The sequence below is a fragment of the Denticeps clupeoides genome, unplaced genomic scaffold (assembly GCF_900700375.1).
Source record: "Denticeps clupeoides unplaced genomic scaffold, fDenClu1.1, whole genome shotgun sequence".
Lineage (NCBI taxonomy): Eukaryota > Metazoa > Chordata > Actinopteri > Clupeiformes > Denticipitidae > Denticeps > Denticeps clupeoides.
Window position 1 is genome coordinate 39,946 of NW_021629772.1, and position 20,720 is coordinate 60,665.

The 20,720-nt window shown below is 43.8% G+C and overlaps 1 protein-coding gene across 1 annotated transcript; it reads left to right on the plus strand.

Moving 5' to 3' along the window:
- The first annotated feature begins 13,500 nt into the window (after window positions 1-13,500).
- Window positions 13,501-16,516, plus strand: LOC114773803 (homeobox protein SIX3). Its single transcript, XM_028965968.1, has 2 exons — window positions 13,501-14,547; window positions 15,420-16,516. The coding sequence occupies exons 1-2, from the start codon at window positions 13,856-13,858 to the stop codon at window positions 15,610-15,612; spliced, it is 885 nt and encodes a 294-aa protein (XP_028821801.1). The 5' UTR covers window positions 13,501-13,855; the 3' UTR covers window positions 15,613-16,516.
- The last annotated feature ends 4,204 nt before the right edge of the window (window positions 16,517-20,720 follow it).

Consider the following 20,720-nt stretch of genomic DNA (forward strand, 5'->3'; position numbering starts at 1 on the left):
AGAACTGACTGATGGCTTGATGCACACAATTATCATTCAGTATCACATTTTTTATCACCCTACAAGGTTTAACCTTCACCATTCACTAGAATGGTCGTGTAACCTAATGACTGGAAGTTATAGAAAATAATGACACACACAAACACACTTTAACTTCCACAAGCTCTTCTGAAAGACGACATACCAAGCAGACTCAACATACAGACCCATGCACTTGGCAAAGAGGACATATCATTAAACGGGTGACTCTCCAAACAGGAGAAATTAATATAACGAGAGGGAATTATCACAAATTATCACAGACTTGATTGCCCTCTGACTGGCAATAACATCTAACAGACCAGGACGTGGCTTTGGCCTTGGCCTTGGTAATAAGAATGAGGCCATGCGTCTCGGCAGCACCATCTCCTCATTATCCATCCCCATCAGAGATACGTTTTGCTGCCCTCCAAGTTCAAGATTAGTCATTAATTAGGCCCTTCCTGAGTATGAAAAATAATTATAATTGTTATATTGCGGCCTTTGAAAAACCCGCCTCCCTCTTCGGTTTTGAAGTGCGTTCGTGGCAGATAAGACCATTAAGGATGGACTTTTAGGAAATCTTATCTGACTGCCTTTTAACCCTGTTTAAGTGTCCTGGCCTTCTTGTATTTTGTTGCTAAATTAATTAGTTATTGAGGAGGGAAAAAAACATCAGAGATGGATTTTCCCCATTAAACAGAGAAGCTCTTGTGATCGTTGCCTGTAGCATTAATAGAAAGGCAGTACACAGCAGCAGCAGCACTCACAGAATGCAGAGAGGGGGGCAGTTTATTTAGCATTTCATGATATCATAATGGGAGATAGGGACACTGAGAAACAGATGAGGGGATGAATGAAGCACACATACACGCACACACCTCAGTGTTTTTACATGGAAATGCACTTTTCAGGCTGGGTGTCTAGGGGGATGTGCAGACTGCTGATGTTGAATGGACTGTACAGGAGTGTGCAAGTGCTTCAGAGAAAGAGGGGGATGGGGGTCATAGCAAAGGTCAAACCCATGGCCTCCACCCCTCGTGCTTTGAGACCTACAGTGCTGTACAAAAGGTTCAGGTTCAGTGAAAGGCATCTATCATAGTAGAGATTTATATAGGACATGTAGATGGGCTTCACATATCAGCACAATTAAGATCAGGGCTGGTCCGTGGCATAGACAACATAGGCAAATGCTAAGGGCGCTATCCTTCCAGGGGGCGCCATAAACGGTGGAAAAAAATTAAGTGTTAATTAAAACTAGTTGGCATTAATATGTCTTAATATGAAAAGAACAAGACCATGCGTTTAAAGATAATGCTGTAAAAATGGCTTTTGTTGCAAGAACACAGCATAAGTATGCTTTTCAACCCTCCACAAGGTTGTTTTTACACCGCTTAGTGGTAAAACGCCATTCAGCATTCATGTGCAAGCACTGTAAAAAGTGGAACACACTCTCAGTGTCACTGTTTACAACACCAAGTGTCACCCAGGAAGGCGTAAAAAGCAAGAAGGCCGCATTCTGTGGGTGCCACCAAAAATCTTGCTTGGGGAATCTCTCTTGTTCAATATATACTTGTTCAACACATTTGTCACAGCAAATTGATTGATGGCTTAAAGTACAATGAAAGCGATTGTTCTGTCATTGTAAAACACTGCAGCACAGCACACGTTCACACAACAAAATGTGTCCCCTGCATTTGGTGAGCAGTGGGCAGCCATGAATGCACCTGGGGACCAGTGTGTGGGGATGGTACCTTGACCAAGGGGACCTCAGGGGCACCTTGGCAGTAACTTTCTAATTATGGGAAATAGACATTCACTCACAGTCAAATAACACAGTCCAGCCATACACGTACATACACATTTACATATGATGTTGAGGGTGTGTGTTCTTTTGTTTGTGTTTATGATGTTAATGTTGTCTTGGTGACATTGCAACACTGACCCTCCACAACTGTGAGTGTATCCCAGCCAGGCTGCATGCACTTATCACTCCTCAGCTCCTTCTGACATGACAGGTCAGACCTATTCAAACACACTCCGGCCCCAGGTCCATGTGCTTAGCAGCACCAAAGCTGCTTATCAACAGAGGCCATTTGATGAATGTGGCCACATGCTTCCCCAGGCAGAGGAGACATTAACAACCATGCCGGGGCTGTCTGCAGCATGTGCAGACTGAAAATGGCAAACCTCAGTCTACCAGGCCAGAAAAAAATCAAAGCCTCTCAGGTAGGAAGCAGGAAACTTTGGAGGCTGACCTGTGAAGCCTGTGCACAAGGGAGTGCAAGTGTGCTGCTGTTATCTGCCAAAAAAGTAACAGAGACACACAACAAATATTATTCTCATGGCTGAAAAAGTTAATTTAAAAGTTCATATTTACAGAACAGCACAGTCATCAAGTGAAGCTATATCAAGAGTCCTTAAAAAGACAAAACAGAACTTCTTGTACCGTTTCAGGGTCATAGGAGCACCAACATCTCTTGACTGTAGCTTTATTTCACTATTTTTGGAACCAACAAATTGTTATTTGGATCTAGTTTAAATACACACATCTAATGCTTTGTGGGTGCACTGTGAGATGTGGCAGAGTGCTGTTGTGTGCTCTGCATCTCCCATATAACAGAGTTATTAACTCCTGGTGAATGGAGGGGGCGTCTAACATGCCCAGCCATTGCTGCCACTTCCCTCATCTGCTCTTCAACAATGGCCGCTCTCTCTGTGCAGCCCTGGATTTGACCTGCCCATTGTTCAGGAAAGAGGGTCTCTGAGCTGCTCCTCCTCCACATTTAGCATTTTAATCACTAGCGCTGTGCTAAAGCAAGGTGTCCACAAGATCCCCAGTAAAACCCTTCTGTACTGTTACCAGGCTTAGGCCATTATAAGCTATTATTGAGTTGGAAATTTGAGATTTTAATTAGGAAGTGATGCACACCACCTAACATTTTCCAGTTATTACTCTGGACTTAATTTTAATGTTAAAATGCAAAGATACTGTTAAAGATACTTATAATTAAACAAATGAATTCAGTGACACTGAATATGTTTATAGACATAAATGTTATCTAATAAAGTAACTTTTAGGTTAATGTTATAGATTATGAAGTTATAAGCCAAAAATATATTATAATTTTTAGAAGAACAATTGAATATATAAACGCTTTTTAAGTTTTGTTTTATTCCATCTTCTAGACAAGTAGTATATGATGAATACAATAAAACAACATGTAATGGGAATAACTGTAAAATGCAAATTTAAATTTGCACAAGGGACAAGAGATGCACAGACAGTAATTGTAACCTTGTTGTCCCCATGGTGACACTGCTGCTGAGTTCAATGCCAAAAGCCCCATTGAGGTCAGGATGTTGACTGGATGTTGAGGGTTTTTTTTTCAGCAAAAAAAATAATGAGATCAAAGATGATTTGTGTCAGCTGCAATAGGGAACTAATAATTCTGGATCTCAAAAGTGATATTGAATTTTCTTATTTTCTTTTTCAGAGTCATCTGGTAAGATGGTGGAGGAAATGATTCTATTAGCCTGTTTCATGTGGCTAATTCACCTTTCTAAGCTTCATAATACATAAAAACCACAGGACAGTTATTTGCCAGTTTTAGAACATCCTCACAGCCAAGAGGCTAATTAGACTGGTTCAAATTTAGAAATAAAAAGGAAATAACAAAACCCAGGTCATTCTGTACAGTGAAAAAAGTTGAGAACAAAGTTTCAATGACACATATGCCACTGGCTCTGGATTGTGGGAAAACAAACAGATTATAACATTCTGGCTAAAACGAAAAGTTTAAAATGGCATAAAATAAGCCCCTTATGTTGTTCAGGGTTATGGGAACGAGCCAGAAATAAGACGCAAACTCACACAGCCACACACTCAGGTCAGAGTGCGTGCATGTCTTTAGGACCTTTATAACCCAATCTACAACTCTCCTTGGTGTGAGACCATGCTAGCACGCCAAATTCTCACGTAGATTCCAGATTCCATTTCTGTTTTTTCACTTTCAGTTGCTTTGTATTTGTTTATTTGCACACACCATCATCACAAATGTCATTTTATGAGACAGATTCTCCTTCGGCCACATGGCCAGTTATTTTTACAGGTACAAAAGCTCTCAGCTTTGTGTACAAGACCTGATGCAGTGTGTGTGTGTGTGTGTGTGTGTGTGTGTGTGTTATAGAGCAGAGCCAGGAACACAGAGTATAAATCATGATAACCAGGCAGCAAAGCATAGCTGTGAGTATAGAAATGGCGGCTCCGCTATCTTCTCTTTAAAAGCCATCTACCTGTTTCACGGTTCCTGCTCACCGATTGGTATACCCAGTAATTAGCCAGAGTCTGCATATTCACCCAAGTGGGGGCTGTACAGGAAGATGGGATGGGAGAGGGTGGTGTGCCGATCCACGAGTCACCCAGATTTCTGATTACCTGACAAGTTGGGGCCGGAAAGGCTACACTTAGCCCATTAAAGAGTTTTCTCCAGCGTGACATTTGAGAGCAGCTGAGGAGCTACACGCCACCTTGCCATTTCCCATTCGCCGGGCATTAATTTAGCGGGGGAAGAGGGAGAGAAAAAGAGAAAGAGGGAGAGAGAGAAAGGAAGAGAGGCCACCAGTCAGACCTACCAGCACAAATGGATTTCATTCACCGAGGTGAACAGTGCTACGCTGATAAATGCACTCCCTTGAATGTCAGCAAATGTCACTTGTGAAGCCATTTGCTGTTGCTCTAATAGCTTCCCCAAACTTACAATGAAAAAAGAAAATAGAGCGGGCAGAGGGACGAGGGTAGAGACGGAGAGAGAAGAGGTGGAAAGCTGGGCCGGGCCGTCGTCACTTCCACATGATTAAGCAATGAGCCATTTGAGAAGCCTCCACCAGAAAGTGGTTCGACTTGATGGACGAAGCCACGCTCATTTCCTCACAAAACATCTTCCAAGAGAGAGCAGTTCAATTTCACCAGCAGATGATTAGCAATTTAACAGGGTTTTTTTCTCAATTAAATTGCAGTGCTGCATGAATGACAATATTAGATTTACTGCAATCACAAAGATGTTGCCATAAACTGCTTGATAGCGTTTTAAAGCATTTTAAATATGTAAAATGTAGTCATTGTAAAATGTATCTTAAATGATAAAAAATACAATATTGTTAGAACCTTCTAATAATAGTAATAACAATTATATTCTATAATATTAGTAGTAGTAGTCACATATTACTTAAAATGAAATAAAATAAAATAATTCTATATTATTTTAGAGCACTGAGCGTAATTTCAAAATGTAGTTGTATTATTTGCTTTAATGACAGTGTGCACTTGCCCTGTTTCTACAAAGGCAGCATGTGGTTGCAATGAAATTGAACAAAATGTGACGTTTATCTCCAGATGTTCTGAAGTACTTTGCATCTCAGAGGTTTCTTCTCTTTGATTTGACCTGTAGGATGTGTGTACATTTCCTCTTATAGAACACGGTCACAGCCCCGCACCTTCATTCCACAGAGACGGTGTGTTTCAAACCCACTACTTTGTTCTGAGCCGATATTTTGTGAACTTTGCTAGTGCTTGTAGTTGTAGCCCAGGCAACCCCACTCCAGTCCGCAAAGACGGCCCACATGGCTGTGATAATCATTTCCAGTTGTTGCTAAGGTTACAAATTACCGTCAGTGTTCCTAACTGGTTCCACTATGACACTCGACTAATCCTTTTTATGGAATTTGTTTCATTTGGGATTACTGTGCCAGATACAGGATTATACAGAACAGCACTTTGTTTTTCGTCACACTCGCACCCTGCTGATCACATTGCAAAGCGCTTGCGGTGTTTGTCTTGACTTAATTGTATTTTGCCCCAAATTTACTTTTTCCCATGTGAAATAGTGTGCTTGCCAAGAAGAAATGTAGAAAACATTAACACAGTTTCCAGGTAGACGTTATCGACTGCTGCTCCATTATCATATAAGGCATTGATCAGAATGCGTCTGGTCATGCAACAACAACAAAAAAAAGAGAGCAATTTCCGTTTTTCCCTATTTCTGCACATGAATGGGGCTCTGAAATATGATGGTTTCACTCTCTCACACACACACATACTCACACGGAGTTGATCCGTTTACACAGCGAAGTGTTTTGTGTTTTGGGGGCGAGCAGGCGGGGTTAAGGGGGAAGTGGATATGGACAAGGACAGGCTTGGGGAGGGCAGCGATGGAGGAGGCGAAAACATGACAAAACAATCCGGAGTGACGATGGGGAACAATGACAAGCAGCCAGCGACTCCACTCTCCTTCCCCTTGACTGGTGGGGTCACCGCCACAATACACAGATATCATCAGTGGCCCAGACAACAAAAGGGTCCGGTGGGAAGCGTATTCACCTCCTGCTCAACCCACAGCTCCTCGTTTGTGTGTGTGTGTACATGCACATTGAGTCTATGTTTGCATATGTGTACATATGTGACCGTGGCTGTGTGTGTGCACACTTCTGCAATATTGCATTGTGTATCCAAAAACTCAACAAGGTGAGTTGTGTTGTACCTGCTGTGTTGATGTTTGTACATAGTGTCATAATTTGAGGTTCTCTTGCAATTAGTGTTTTGATTAGGAGTATGTAATTTATGACCTTTAACACTGCACCAGTTATGTACCTGGAGGGTAAATTAATTGTGCGTCTGATAAGAGCTGTAACTGCATGATGAAACCATAAACTGATAATGAACTTCACCAACACTGACAGACATTTGATCATGAAATCATTGTTCATACAACTGCTTTCATTCACTGTTACTTTACTTTACTTTGCTGTACTTGGCAGACACTTTTATCCAAAGCAACTTACAAGAGGAGTTATGTAATGTAAGAGGATGTGGTAATTCTGCAGATATTGTTGGACTTTGTATAATTAACAGGAACATTCCAATTGCCAATCTCAAAAGGCATTATATTTGTATTTGTTTCAACAATATTCATTGATACAGGCCATCAACGAATGAAGGCCATCCTAACCGCTGAAAAAACTTGGTGGTGGTGGGTACTACTCTTACGTCACCTTCAGCGTATCTCCCGCAAACAGAAGCCAGTTTGTTGTTTCATTCTCTGTTGCTTGTGTTACTGGCCGGCCCATAGATCCGCCCCAGTGTGGAAGTGGGAATCGAGGATGCAGGGACCAAGTGTTTGGACCACCTCCAGATAAACATCCCTGTGGGATACAGCCAACATCCACACCAGCATCTGTCAGAGTCTGCAAAAGTGAGACATCAAAAAGCCTTACAGAGAACAGGGAAAGAACACACACACACACACACATGTACAAAACAGCAGACAGGTAGACTGACAGCTGGCTCCTGCACCACTGACTGGAGACCTTAGAACTAGAATTATGCATGAGACATCACACCTCACATCTTGTGAATGTGAAAGGGCTGTTTGCTAATTAGAATTTACTTTCATTACTGATCATGTAAAAGATGTGCAATGAACACAAATGTAAGGCTGCTCTACATTCTCCAGAAAAAGTGAGCAGAACCACTGAAGGTGTGGTAAGGTGTGTTCATCCCGGCCTGCCTGGTAGGGTCAGGAAATGTAAGACTGAGGTTCTCCCCTTACACACATACATACACACTTTTTGCTCGAGAAGAATTTAGCAAAAAAACATTTCCACATATTTCAAGAAGAGCAATATGCCCCTAAATAAATGAAATATTAAGTTCTCTAGAAGTAGTAATAAGAATACAATAGCAACATACTTTAATGTCAAAATGACTACCTGCACACATGTAGTCAGACCTCGATCATGTGCAGACTAAGATCATTGTTGAAATGTGGACATAGCTCTACCAAGTAAGCAACACCTCTGGCTGTTCTTCTCAGACTCAGATGAGGGTTATGAAGTTTTTAAAAAGGAAAGACCTTCTTAGTGTACAGATTCCAAACAGGGGATCAGCCTGTTTCTACTGTAAAAGCCCTGTTTCTACTGTAAATGCAACAAAAATTTATACTGAGTGACAGGGGAACACTGGTGATCATTTATGATGCTTTGCAGCTAAACACACTAAACACACGTAATGAGGCTAATGGATGTTCTATGCAAGCTGATGGATCTCACACACACACACGTAACGTGTGGGCAGCCTGAAGACATGTCGCACAGTGCACAGGGCATACACACACACACCACCGGCGGGCAGCTCACTCATCCGATTAGTGACAGGCTGACAAACAGTGTTATTGTCCTGACGGGTCAAACGCTGTAGATCCAGTGCTGACCTCCACCCATCTTTTTATTACAGTTGTTCCTGAATGATGCTGCTGCTCCACGCCGCCAGGATAAATCATTTATTGCTGCTGCTTCTTCTTTTAATAGAAACTTCAGAGGCTGTTTTAGAGGAAGCAAAGAAACAAACAAGATGAAGCTTAACCCTGTACTCGAACCCGGGTGAATGTAAGCTGGATTGAAGGGTTAAGTGCTAACAAGGGTGGGCTTATGACACATTATAAAATACAGCACGTTTAGAGGCTTTAAGATTCATTAAATAGGCTGACCTGAAATTCACAATTTCATTTCATGGCCTATTGAGTCCAATGGGGAAAATGAAATTACGATTGTTTCACCTATACAGTATTTGGAAGGTATTAATCTGAAATTTTGAAGTGGGTACGAGGTGCTCTGCTCCTCATCGTCCTCCCCATCCATGCAGAGACAGCACGTGTCAGCAGAGGAGTGGACAGTGTACACACTGCAACCAGTGGTGACACACTTGGTCTTTTGTCACCAAAATATGACTGTGTATTGGTCTTGGTTGTGTGTGTGTGTGTGTGATTATATATATATATATATATATATATATATATATATATATATATATATATATATATATATATATATATATATATATCTATATATCTATATATATATATATATATATATATATATATATATATATATATATATATATATATATATATATATATATATACACAGATGTTCTGGTTGTCCTCATTGTTTGTTTATGAAACATTGAATATCCAACAAAAAGTAGTAGAAGATTTGTTTAGCAGTAGGGTTCGATTTAGGCTCAGGAAACCATTGTTAGAAAGATTATCATTGATAACACACATGTCCCTCGCAATCACGTGTCTGTTCAAATGTGTGTTTCAAAAGGAAAAATAGATTTAATCCAGGCAGGTCAATTGAGAATAAAGTTTATTTGTAGGCAATATTTAATTTTACCAATACAACATGTTAATAGTTAGAATAATAATAATAATAACATATGAAATATGTTTCCATTTCGAACGTGAGGTAAATTCTGGACAGAGCGAACCATTTTCCTGTCCGGCCTGGTGAGGGGAAGGAAGGTGGCTTTTATTTTCGTCTGAAAAAAGCAAACAACAGAAAAAAAAGATATCAACAGTGTCTTTAACCTCGCCGTGAACCGCCTGCCTCCCAATAACTTCCCATTGCCTCTGCGCGCCACCGCGTGCGCGCGCACGGCTGCGGGGATCGGGGATCTGGGATCGGCGACGGAGGAGCCCGGCGAGCCACAGCTGTCCGTCATCAATGTTTGATGGTGTCGCGACGTTCGGGCATCTGCTGCGGGGTCTCCTCAGAATTTAATAAAAAATTAATGAGTGGCGCGCACCCCTCCCACACAGAGTTGGATTCATTTTTTAATTGCCAGGCTAATTCCCGAACTTTTGCGAAATGTTTATGTACATTAAACATAGGAGAAATATGGACAACGTGCAACATCCCAAACTAGCATCAAACCACTTGTTTTGACGTCAAATTAACCAAAAAAAATTTATATAAAAAAATAATTAACTCACATTCTCAAAGACAAAACATCGAATATATATTTCTTTTCCATAATACAAAAGAAATCTAACTGCAAATGCTATTTTAAAATATTGTCGCATTGAACATAAATTAAAATATATAGAGTTAATTAAACGAAACAGTTAAAAGGACAAATCATTTAAACATGCTAAAAATGCTCGATTACATTAAACATTAGACTACGTGCGCGATACAGACTTATGAAATTCTGAATTTGTAGTGTACAAATAAATATTTTACAAATTATTTTATAAAAAAAGTTGTAAAAACTGAGAATGTAATAAGTGATTAAAATGACTAGTTAATTCTGTTTTACAGTCTTTAAATTACCACAAGATGCATCTTAGCAGGAAAAAAATTATAACGAATTAATCGACAATAAGAGAATAAATTTTAGGTCATTAAAACACTGTAATAAAGTGGGCAGTGGTCTCCATCTCAGGGGTTTAGTGGCATCGGGCTGCTGTCTCCTGCTGGAGATATTTTACCTGTTGACGCGCGTGGCGGCCGGAAGTGGCTGTACGTGTTGCAGCGGTGCGGCTCGCGCTCCAGACGTCCGGTATCGATCCCGCGGGCGCAGCGTAACCGGAGACAGAAATCCGATTGGACAGCTCCTGCTCACCCGTGAATAACGCTGCATTTCACTCATTATCCCGCACCGGGTATCCTGGCAGAACCCACGATAAAAAATCCCGGGAAAGCCCTCCTGCTGGGAATTATTCTCAGATGATGCAGCTACGATGCATAATTCATCTGGCAATTAATGGCAGATGTTAAAAGTTGGGAGAAGATTTGAGGGCGTGTTCGTGTGATATGAGGAGCTCATGACGCGTAAATGAGTCGGAAAAAAACACACAGTCGAGCGAGTGGGTGTGTATGAGTTTCACATTTATTTAGCAGGACTTTTAAATAAACGTTGCAAGTGGAGACGTACACGTCGCGTGCATTCAAATGCATCAGATCCTTACAAATATCCACCAATTGATTATTATGTTTATTTTGCTTTATTTAGGAGTCTGCGCTCCTTTATGGATGTTCTGACCACGATACATTAGTAGAAGTTGTCCCTGTGTGTGTGTGTGTGTGATACCACGTGACGTTGACAGGAATGATTAACATACATGTTTTAAAAATAATGTTCAGTATCTTATTACTGCGTGCATCAGCACGCGCTGGCGCCATTTCATGCTCTAATTACCACGGTAACGACAAGGTTTCATGCAGTAAAGTTTAGATGTGACTTTCTGGCCTGAGGAGCCACCAACAGCTCCCCGCGGATCGTCACATGTGCAGCTGTGTCGCGTTAACTTCCGCCAGAGTGACCATCCTCCTCCTCCTCATCATCATCATCATTCTCTACTCCTCGCGCGTTCACCCTCACCTGGTCAGCCAACTGAAAGCCCATATCATAGTACACGCACTTTACTGTACACACTCCACACACACAGTTTACACACAGTACACAGGTAGTGCACGTGCAAAATACTCCGGCACACTCGACAAAAGTACTTTCATAAAAAGCGCGCAGGCTCTAATATAACATGAAATAAAACAACTCAAATGAAACATAAATATTCATTATGCTTTTGTATTCTTTTTATATAAAACTAAACACTAATTATGTACCGTTTGAATTCATTTAGTGCTTTTTTTTTTTTGTTCTGTGCATCATTCAGTAATTCCAGACACTGTTCATATTTCATGGTGATGAAACAGTGCTCACACAACCCAACACACACAAGTACACACACACACACCCTCTCACACACACACACACACACACACACACACACACACACATACACAAGTAGAGTGGACGCACCTATGAACATATTATACGCAGGGAGAGAGAGAAGAGGAGAGGAGAGAGCTCCCCTTCTCCTCCTTTTCTCTTGTTCAGTCAGAATGCCCCTCCCTCCCTCCCTCTCCCATCCAACACCGCGTCGGGTTCGGAGGAACCGGAAGAAAGGGGGCCCGCGTTTTTACGCGGCCTTCATTAGAAGTAACGAGTTGACGCGACGCATTGAGCGCGCGCGCGGAGAACCCTCATTAACTGGCGCTAACAAGCCGGCCGGACGCGCTGATTGGTCCGCGCCAGAGTAACTCCGCGGACTTAGCAGGATACCCACTTAATGAGACCACACACACAAAAAAAAATGCTGAAGAGGAGGAGGGTGGAGGACAAAAATCCCAGCAGCGGAGTAGCAAACTTCTCTCCGCGGAAAAAACACGTCCCCGATCTTTATTATTATACCACGACGCTGGGGACGATCTTCATTGAGTAAATCTTAATTGAGATCTTAATTGAGTACAACATCACTGCTCTCTGCGAATAATAAGTTGTCCGCGTGTATCTGGTGAGTAGTAGCTGCGCTGCGTCACTGGGTTATTATTTAGGTATTTAGCGGTTTATTATACTTATGCATATAATAAAGAGAATTATTATTGATCGTTTCTGTCCGCGACGTCCCGTCCCGACAACGTCGTCGCGCTGTCACCGGAGTCACCGCAGCCTCGCTTTAAACTGGCGGGCAGAAACTCACACGATCCGGACCACGCAGTTCCCGTCCACGCGCGCTGAGGTTTGTAGCTGGGATGGGGAGGAGATGTGGAGAGGTGGAAGGACAGCAGGCGGTGCGTGTATGGAATAAAGTTCTTCGCCCTGCAGCTCGCTCACAGTTCACGCGGCTAAAGCACGCCACGTGACGCCCCACCGGACCGGTCCCAGTCTCACGCGCGCTGAACCTAACTCCTGATGGGAGAGGAAGCTGGTATAGAAAATGTGCTGCTGATACGATTCTCGGTGGGTTAATCGGCGTTAAAGACGCAAAACAACAACACACACACACCAACATACCCGGGTTCCCGCGCCCCATAAATACCCCCCACCCAGACCCCTCCGCTCCGTGCGTGGCAAGAGAACCCGGAAGCAGCACCTGGAGGGTCAGGAGGCCACGGGCGCGCGCCGCTGGCGTCAGGAGGGTGAGGAAGCTGTTCTCACTCCGGTACGCTTTCCGAAGACGTCGTGGGTCTCCTGCGACAGGGGACAACAGGTTCAATTCCAGCCAGACTACCGGCCCGACTCTAAAACACAAACACACACACTTACAGGTCATTCGAAGGTTCTGATCGAAAAAAACACAGAAATTGAACGCGTGAAAAAAAAACTCGTGAAAACCCGAGAACGGAGTAAAACGTTCAGGATTCCGAAATGATTTTGTGTTTAGGCGGATTAGGATTAAGGCGCGGGCTGGACGCGCATTGTTCCCCGGTCACGGAGCAAGAAGAGCCACGGAAAAACACGCTCGTCCACCCTGGTGGCGGAGGGCTGCGTGGTCCCCGGGACCCGGTCCCTGGATGAGCATCACGGAACACCGCGAGAAATAACGAACAAATTATGCTAATAAGGCGAATATAAAGTAAACTGGTTTTAGTTTCACGGTGAAGGATCACGCAGTAAAAAAAAAAAAATCCGAAACCGGACGTGTAAACGCGGATCCCCGCGTTGGTACAGGCTACCCGCCGCCCGCCCACGCACCCACGCAGCGCCGCGCTCCTCCGCCGCGCATCTTCTTCAGCCCTAACGAGCCTCGTTAAGATCGCAATAATATTCCACCCACTAATTGCTCGCTCCATTCAAACAAACAGGCGAGCCGAGCCCGGCTCCGGGTCCGTGGCGGGAGGGAGGGCGGACGCGTGGAGATCGGAGCTCCTGATAACCCCCCGCGCGCGGAGCGGAGTGGTGAAAGCCTCTACGTACTGGCTAATGATTGGCACGCTTGACAGTGATTGGCAGGGCTGCCATGGCAACCCCACAACGACACCGAGGAGACCAATAGAAAAGCGAAACAAAATATTTCAATGCTGCACTCACGGCGGATTTAGGGGAAGATATTATGAGGCTGGTGTCATTAGGCGGACGCTATTGAATCCTTCCATCTTTTTACTCGTCCTCTCTTTTCCTTGATAGTTCTCTCTCCTCTCTCAGGTCATTTCCATGGTGTTCAGATCCCCTTTAGAGCTTTATCCCTCCCATTTCTTCCTGCCGAACTTCGCCGATCGCCCCTTACTCGTGGCGAGCGGCGCGCCCAGCGCCAGGTCCCCCGAAGACTTGTCCATGTTTCAGCTACCGACCCTCAACTTCTCGCCGGAGCAGGTGGCGAGCGTCTGCGAGACGCTGGAGGAGACCGGGGACATCGAGCGGCTGGGACGCTTCCTCTGGTCGCTGCCGGTGGCCCCGGGCGCGTGCGAGGCCATCAACAAGCATGAGTCCATCCTGCGCGCGCGCGCCGTCGTGGCGTTCCACACCGGCAACTTCCGCGACCTCTACCACATCCTGGAGAACCACAAGTTCACCAAGGACTCCCACGGCAAACTTCAGGCCATGTGGCTGGAGGCGCACTACCAGGAGGCCGAGAAGCTCCGCGGGCGCCCGCTGGGACCGGTCGATAAGTACCGGGTGCGGAAGAAGTTTCCGCTGCCCAGGACCATCTGGGACGGGGAGCAGAAGACGCACTGTTTCAAGGAGCGCACGCGGAGCCTGTTACGGGAGTGGTACCTCCAGGACCCCTATCCCAACCCCAGCAAGAAAAGGGAACTGGCGCAAGCCACCGGACTCACTCCTACACAGGTCGGGAACTGGTTTAAAAACCGGAGGCAACGGGACAGAGCCGCGGCGGCCAAAAACCGGTGAGCATAAAACAATCAATCAATCAATCAATCAATCAATCAATCAAACAAACAGACAAAAACAAAACAAAAACAAAACCAAACCAGACAGAAAACGCGGAAACGGCGACGACGCAGCCTTACGGGCGGAGCCCTGCACACGCTTCGCCATTATCGCAAAAAATCTTTCCAAAATAACGAGCTGTTATTTACTGCCTTATTTCTGCTGAAAACGCGGTTCTGTACGAGAGAAAATGTCGTGGACGCATCCTGAACTTTTCTTTATTACACACAGCGCAATAAAATGCTCTGTCACACGCCTGAAATGTTTTGTTAACTGCAATATATATATATATATATAAGTATTACTATAGTGAGCGAATAAGTAGTAATAGTAAAAGTATAGTAAAGCTAGTTAGAATAGTGACAATGATTAAATTGTTTTTTTTTTTTGCAAACGTATATATATATTAAACCTGACATTACAATATCTGACAAAATAGATATGGTAATGTAAATGTTTTTAAAATTTCAATATTTAAAGATATGTACAAAAAAAGCTATATGTGCAATATAAACATGGGGTAGTAGACACTTTACTATAATATAATATATATAATATATAATATATATAATATAATAAATATAGAAAATCATTCTGCGTTTATCTGGTTCGATAAATCGCTTTCGGTTTTTGCAGAATACAAAGATAATAAAAGATTTGCGCGTCTCTGTTGATGCGTGCGTGTTATGGTCTGAAGAGTGACAGGAACGGATTGCGTGTGAAAGTGTCGCATGTCGCCGTGCATGCTCGCTGTAAGTGGGTGCTGTGTGTGTAAACCATTCAGCGCGGCTCTAATCGTCACGCCGTTTTCTCGCTTTCTCTGCTCCAGGCTCCAGCACCAAGCAATAGGACAGAACGGTATGCGGTCCCTTTCAGAGTCCGGCTGCACCCCGCACAGCTCGGCCGAGTCGCCCTCCACCGCGGCCAGCCCCACCACCAGCGTGTCCAGCATGACAGAACGCGTGGACACGGGCACGTCCATCCTGTCCGTGACCTCCAGTGACTCCGAGTGCGACGTATGATACAAAAAAAGAGAGAATATTTACGGGGGAATCGGACCTGAAAAGCACCAACGACCACAGCGAAACGAAACTATGAAAAAAAAATATCGAGGAAGAGAAAAGGACCAATTGAAATAATAATAAGAAAAAATAAGAAAAAAGCACGTCTTTTTTTCCCAAGCGCTTTTAATGGACCCACGTCTCCCCCTGACCCACTCACTACTTGCATGATCTATTTTTTGTATACGGGTGTGGGGGGAACGTACCCTGTGTTCAACCTTTTTACAAGGACCACCGCGAAGAGGGAATTACCACCGTTTCTGTCGCCTTTTTCATTTGTTATTATTAATATTATTATTAATAATGGTGATTATTATTATTATTATTGTTATTCTTTTCCTTTCTGTTCATCAGACAATCATCTCCGAGTCGTAAGCACCTTTCCCCAACACTGTCACTGCCTGTCCTGGTCACACGTGGAAAACTGTATGAGATTTTTTATTTTTATTTCCAGATTTTATATTGAATTGTGTATATCTTTATTCTTCCTCCCACTCTGTAATATATGTGTAGAAATATGCCTGTATATAATATTGCTCCGCCGTCGCCATCCCTCTTTTTCTATCCTTCACTTTCTTGACTTGGTGTTCCTGCAGAAAAGAGAGTATTTGTCAGGCGTTTTGTTGGTTCGTTTTTCTACTCCTAAGGACACTAGACCAACTTGTGTTATCAGTCATAAATTTATGCAAAGCAAAGGTAATATAAAAAAAGAATAAGAATATGGAATATCCTTCATCGACAGTCTATATTTCCCCGTGCTTCGCTCCAAGCGCTTAATATTAAATGTTTCTTTCTTCCGTGTTTATGTTAATGTATAAATTTCTAAAAAAAAAAAAAATCAAATACAGTATTCAATTTTGTTACATTTCTGTAGTAAGTCTCTCTTTCTCTCCCATTCCTCCGTCACACAAAACACAAAAAGCCTCCACTCACACATGCACACGAGTGGGTGCGAGGAAAAGTCACTGTTACAGCACAGAAGTTTAAAAAGCATCACCCACTCGCACACATGAAGATATTTAGTAACGAGGAGCTCTGGGTGTGAATAAAACACGGTGACCTGTGGAACGGCGGGGTCGGGATCGATCCCCCGCGAGCGCGGGCGCGCGCGCCACCTGTCCGTGATTGGCGCGCGCTCATCGGTAGCTGATCTGCATTTAAGCCCCTTTTCATCTGTTAAGTCGGCCTGCGGAGAGCAGATACGGGACTTATCTTCACCGCTCGCCGTGCGGAGTCCCTTCGGGTTCCGAGCCCGACGCGACACGGCCGGTCCAGTGTCTGACCGGCATCCCGGGACAATGCGCCCAATGGGGGACATCTCTCGTGTGAATACACGCAGAAAATACACGCGAATGTGAGACAAGTGCGACGACAATGAAGTGATATGTTTTTTTTTTTTCGTTTTCTCCCCTCTCCTCCAATCTAAACTACGCGTGTTGTCCAAGAACGCCAGAATGGCCGGTTTGTCCCTTTCTGGTGGCGCGGAGGTGCCCTGCGTGGTCTTTTTCTCTCCCTCTCTTATTTCATCGGTTAACTGAGCACAACTTCTCTATTCGTGTGTATTCATGCAGCTCTGAAAGAGCCGCAGCTCCCCGTGACCCGGATTCAAGCCGCCATAGCGCGGAGCCTTCTGCTGCTGCCTGTCCCCATTCTTCCTGGGATTTCATATTCCTCACCCCCTGTCTGCTCAACGGCACACCACAAAGCCCAATCAAACTTTTACGTTTCACTCTTTTTATTGATCTGGTCGTTTCTCGAAATAAATATTTCCCAACTACTCTCCACTAATTTGCTGACCAAATTAAGATATAAACACACACACAAACACACACACACACACACACACACACACACACACACACACACACACACACATACACATGTATTAATTGTGTAACTCGCTGTGCTGAACCTTTAGCCCAATCCCAACTTTTTTTAACCGAAAAACGTCTTTTACAATTACAGAGGGGAAAAAGCTGTCTAACATTGCTAATCTTCTTCTGAAAGAGGAATATAAACACACACACACGTCGAGAGAATGTAATGTCCTGCAGTCTCCCGCTGCACGGCCTACCTCGTGAGGGCTGCGAGGAAGAAGAAAACACATCTTCACTCTGAAACCTGGGGATTTAAAACTGTAATTCCATTAAATAGTCATTGCGGGGTCACGAGAGTGTATGATACAGGATCAGTGGTGGAAAAGGCGGCCGTTTGAACTTTCATTTGGAGTCATGGGCAGATGGGATCACAGGCTTTCTGGGCCGCTGGCCGCTGTAAGACTGGTGAGTGTGGGGGAGAACGCTTTCATGCAGATTAGTACAATTCCACCTCGCCTCCTCACACTGGAAATAACACGAAAGTGGAGTAAACTTTCACTTGTTCATCTGAAACACAGCAGGCATGGTGCAGACAGATCCAGATTAAAACTCTCTTTAACTGTATAGATGATAAAGAGCCCCTACACACAAACCTAATGATTTTTTTTTAATTACGACGTTATACAATAATACTTCCCCCGTCTTATTATTATTGGTGTTGTTGCCTGAAGATAATTAAATAATGAGAAATGTAAATTATTTTCTTCAATGTTCAAATTTGTAAATGAATCTACATGTCAAATACATGATATAGTAGACTGGTTGTAATATTACGCATTTAAAGAAACGGGAATTAATAAGGGTAGAATTTGTTTACGAACATCCGGAAAGTAAAGTGAAAAGCGCGCTGAACTGCGCCCTGCTGCTCCCGGCCGGCCCTCTCAATTAGCGCCGCTCCTGGCGGACCCCCGCCGGGACAGAGGGGTCGACCCCCGCGCCTCCTACCGCGGCCCTGCCCAACAATCAGCAAACCATTCACAAATTGACTCGTTCTGTAAATAATCTCCGACGTCCCGACAAAGCGGCCACTGGAGAAGAGTTTATTAGCGGGACGGCATTTAAACACCACGCGAACTGGAGCGCTGCCTTCTATTACTGATGGAACTGCCTCTGCAAAATGTATTTCTAATAAAAATGTAGATTAGTGATTTTATACAGGTAGTGTTTTATTAATGTATTACCTTACATAAATACTAAGAACTGTAAAAATTACAAATAAATTATAATAATACATCGAGGTGGTTGAATTATAACAATATTGTAACGGCATTAGAAAATAACAAAGAAACAAGAACATTACGCAATATGAATAATAATTATTCGAAGACGTGGTAGTAGTCGTATATTTAAGATTATAATTTTTTTTATGCACGTCATGCACTGATAATGAAAACAGCACTGACCAGCACGGTGTGTTTAATATATTTTGATTTTACAATAATATTAATAAATTGGACCTTGCTTCATTGGCAGGGATTTAATTAGACATCGCTGTTCATAATAATTCAATCCCCGTAGTAATTTAATCAGAAACAAACACATTGTGCCACTGCGACGCCCGACATGTGCGCTTAACAAAAGATAGGAGATTGACTCGGGCTTGGATGCCCTTATCAATTTAACCTCCGTTTAGAGCAACAGAATGGATTACCCATCGAGCTGAGCGCGGCGTCTGGCGCCACCTGCTGCTCGCAGTCCGGAAATTACGCCCTCCCCTTCACTGGCACAGCCTTTATTCAGCGTTCACATCAGCCAGTGAGAGATTTCGATTTTAACATGCAAATTAAACCCAAAAACACCCATAAAGAACTCAATCTCTGCTAATGTCACCAAACCTGGGACAGCAGCTGATCTTGCTTACTGACATGGAGTTGCCACCATGTCAGATATCGAAGACCAAAGCCAGTGGCTGAAGATATATGTCTTAAGTGGCGCCCGCGCTGCCGTCTGGCCCAGCTGATTCATTGCGTCTCTCGCGCTCCAGTTAATGCCCGTCACCATGGGACAGCGGCAAACAAGCGAGGCCATGAATGTTTCATCGTATGAAAGTCAAATGATGTTGGAACACTGAACTGGATTTCCATTTGTGCGAGATGAAGGGGTGAGACAGCACCGGGTGTAATGGAATCCAGGCTCCCTGGTTAATTTTTTACCAGTGATACCCAGAGTTTCTGCGCTTCCGATGCAAAAACCTAATGGGCTTCGGTGGAGCGCGGCCTTTCCGAGTTAAACTCCGGGGTAAGAGCCAGAGCTCACTCTAAATGGACAGTAAAACACGCTCCTGTCTGCAGGACAACCATTACTCAAAGTCCCTCAAGACCGTCCACAATGGCGTGGCGGCAGATCAACTTTGGCCATTTCCACTTAATGCTGCCATTTCAAAACTGTTTTGACCCTCTTTGAGTATGTAAAAGCATGGCAGAAATAGACACCATACCACAGGTCCTAACGCCATTCCACCCCGGCAATAACGGGAGCAACCAAAAACCAAACCTGTGTAAAAGTAGATGTCTTTGAGGGGGAAGTGATGGTTCCTGCTCTGCCTTGCTTTCCTCGCTGACACCCATCCAAGGCACCATCAGCTGATGTCACATGGATCAAAGGTAGCCTGTGCCAGAGGGACTGACAGAGGGACATCACATACTTGTCGCGGCTGCCACTCGCCCACAGGGCCACCAGAGGGTGCCAGGGCAACCTCACCGGCCTGGAAGGACTACACGCCCAAGACAACAGACAGTATAAAAGGCAGACAAAGAGCACAAACACCTCACAGCTGCCCTTCTGTCTCCGGCTTTCCATCCATGACTTCGATTCCCGTCCCTGATGCCAAATCCCGATTACAGCCAGCATCTATTCATCTGATACTCCCAGTACATCAAATATGCTCCCTTCATTACAGAAAAAAAAGTTACAAAAGTCAAATTTCTCCAATCTAGCAAGAACTCAAAACACAGAAATGTCCAACATCAGAAATGCGTCACCATTCTGAATGAATTGGAGATCATGGCTGAGTGCTGCTGAAATAAGACCAGCCCTAGCGCCGATAGTTTCATTAACCAGGGTACGTGTGACAGTGACATTCAACCAACAGAGTTGTTTTTTCAAGCAAAGATAATATCGTTATAAAATGTCTGCTTTGAACATGATGGTAAATTTTTATCTCAAGTAGTGCTCCTTCTCCTTCCTTTATTT

Coding starts and splice junctions, on each gene's coding strand:
- LOC114773803 (XM_028965968.1), top strand. CDS start 13,856: ATGGTGTTCAGATCCCCTTTAGAGCTTTATCCCTCCCATTTCTTCCTG. Junction 14,548..15,419: donor GCCGCGGCGGCCAAAAACCG/GTGAGCATAAAA, acceptor TCTCTGCTCCAG/GCTCCAGCACCAAGCAATAG.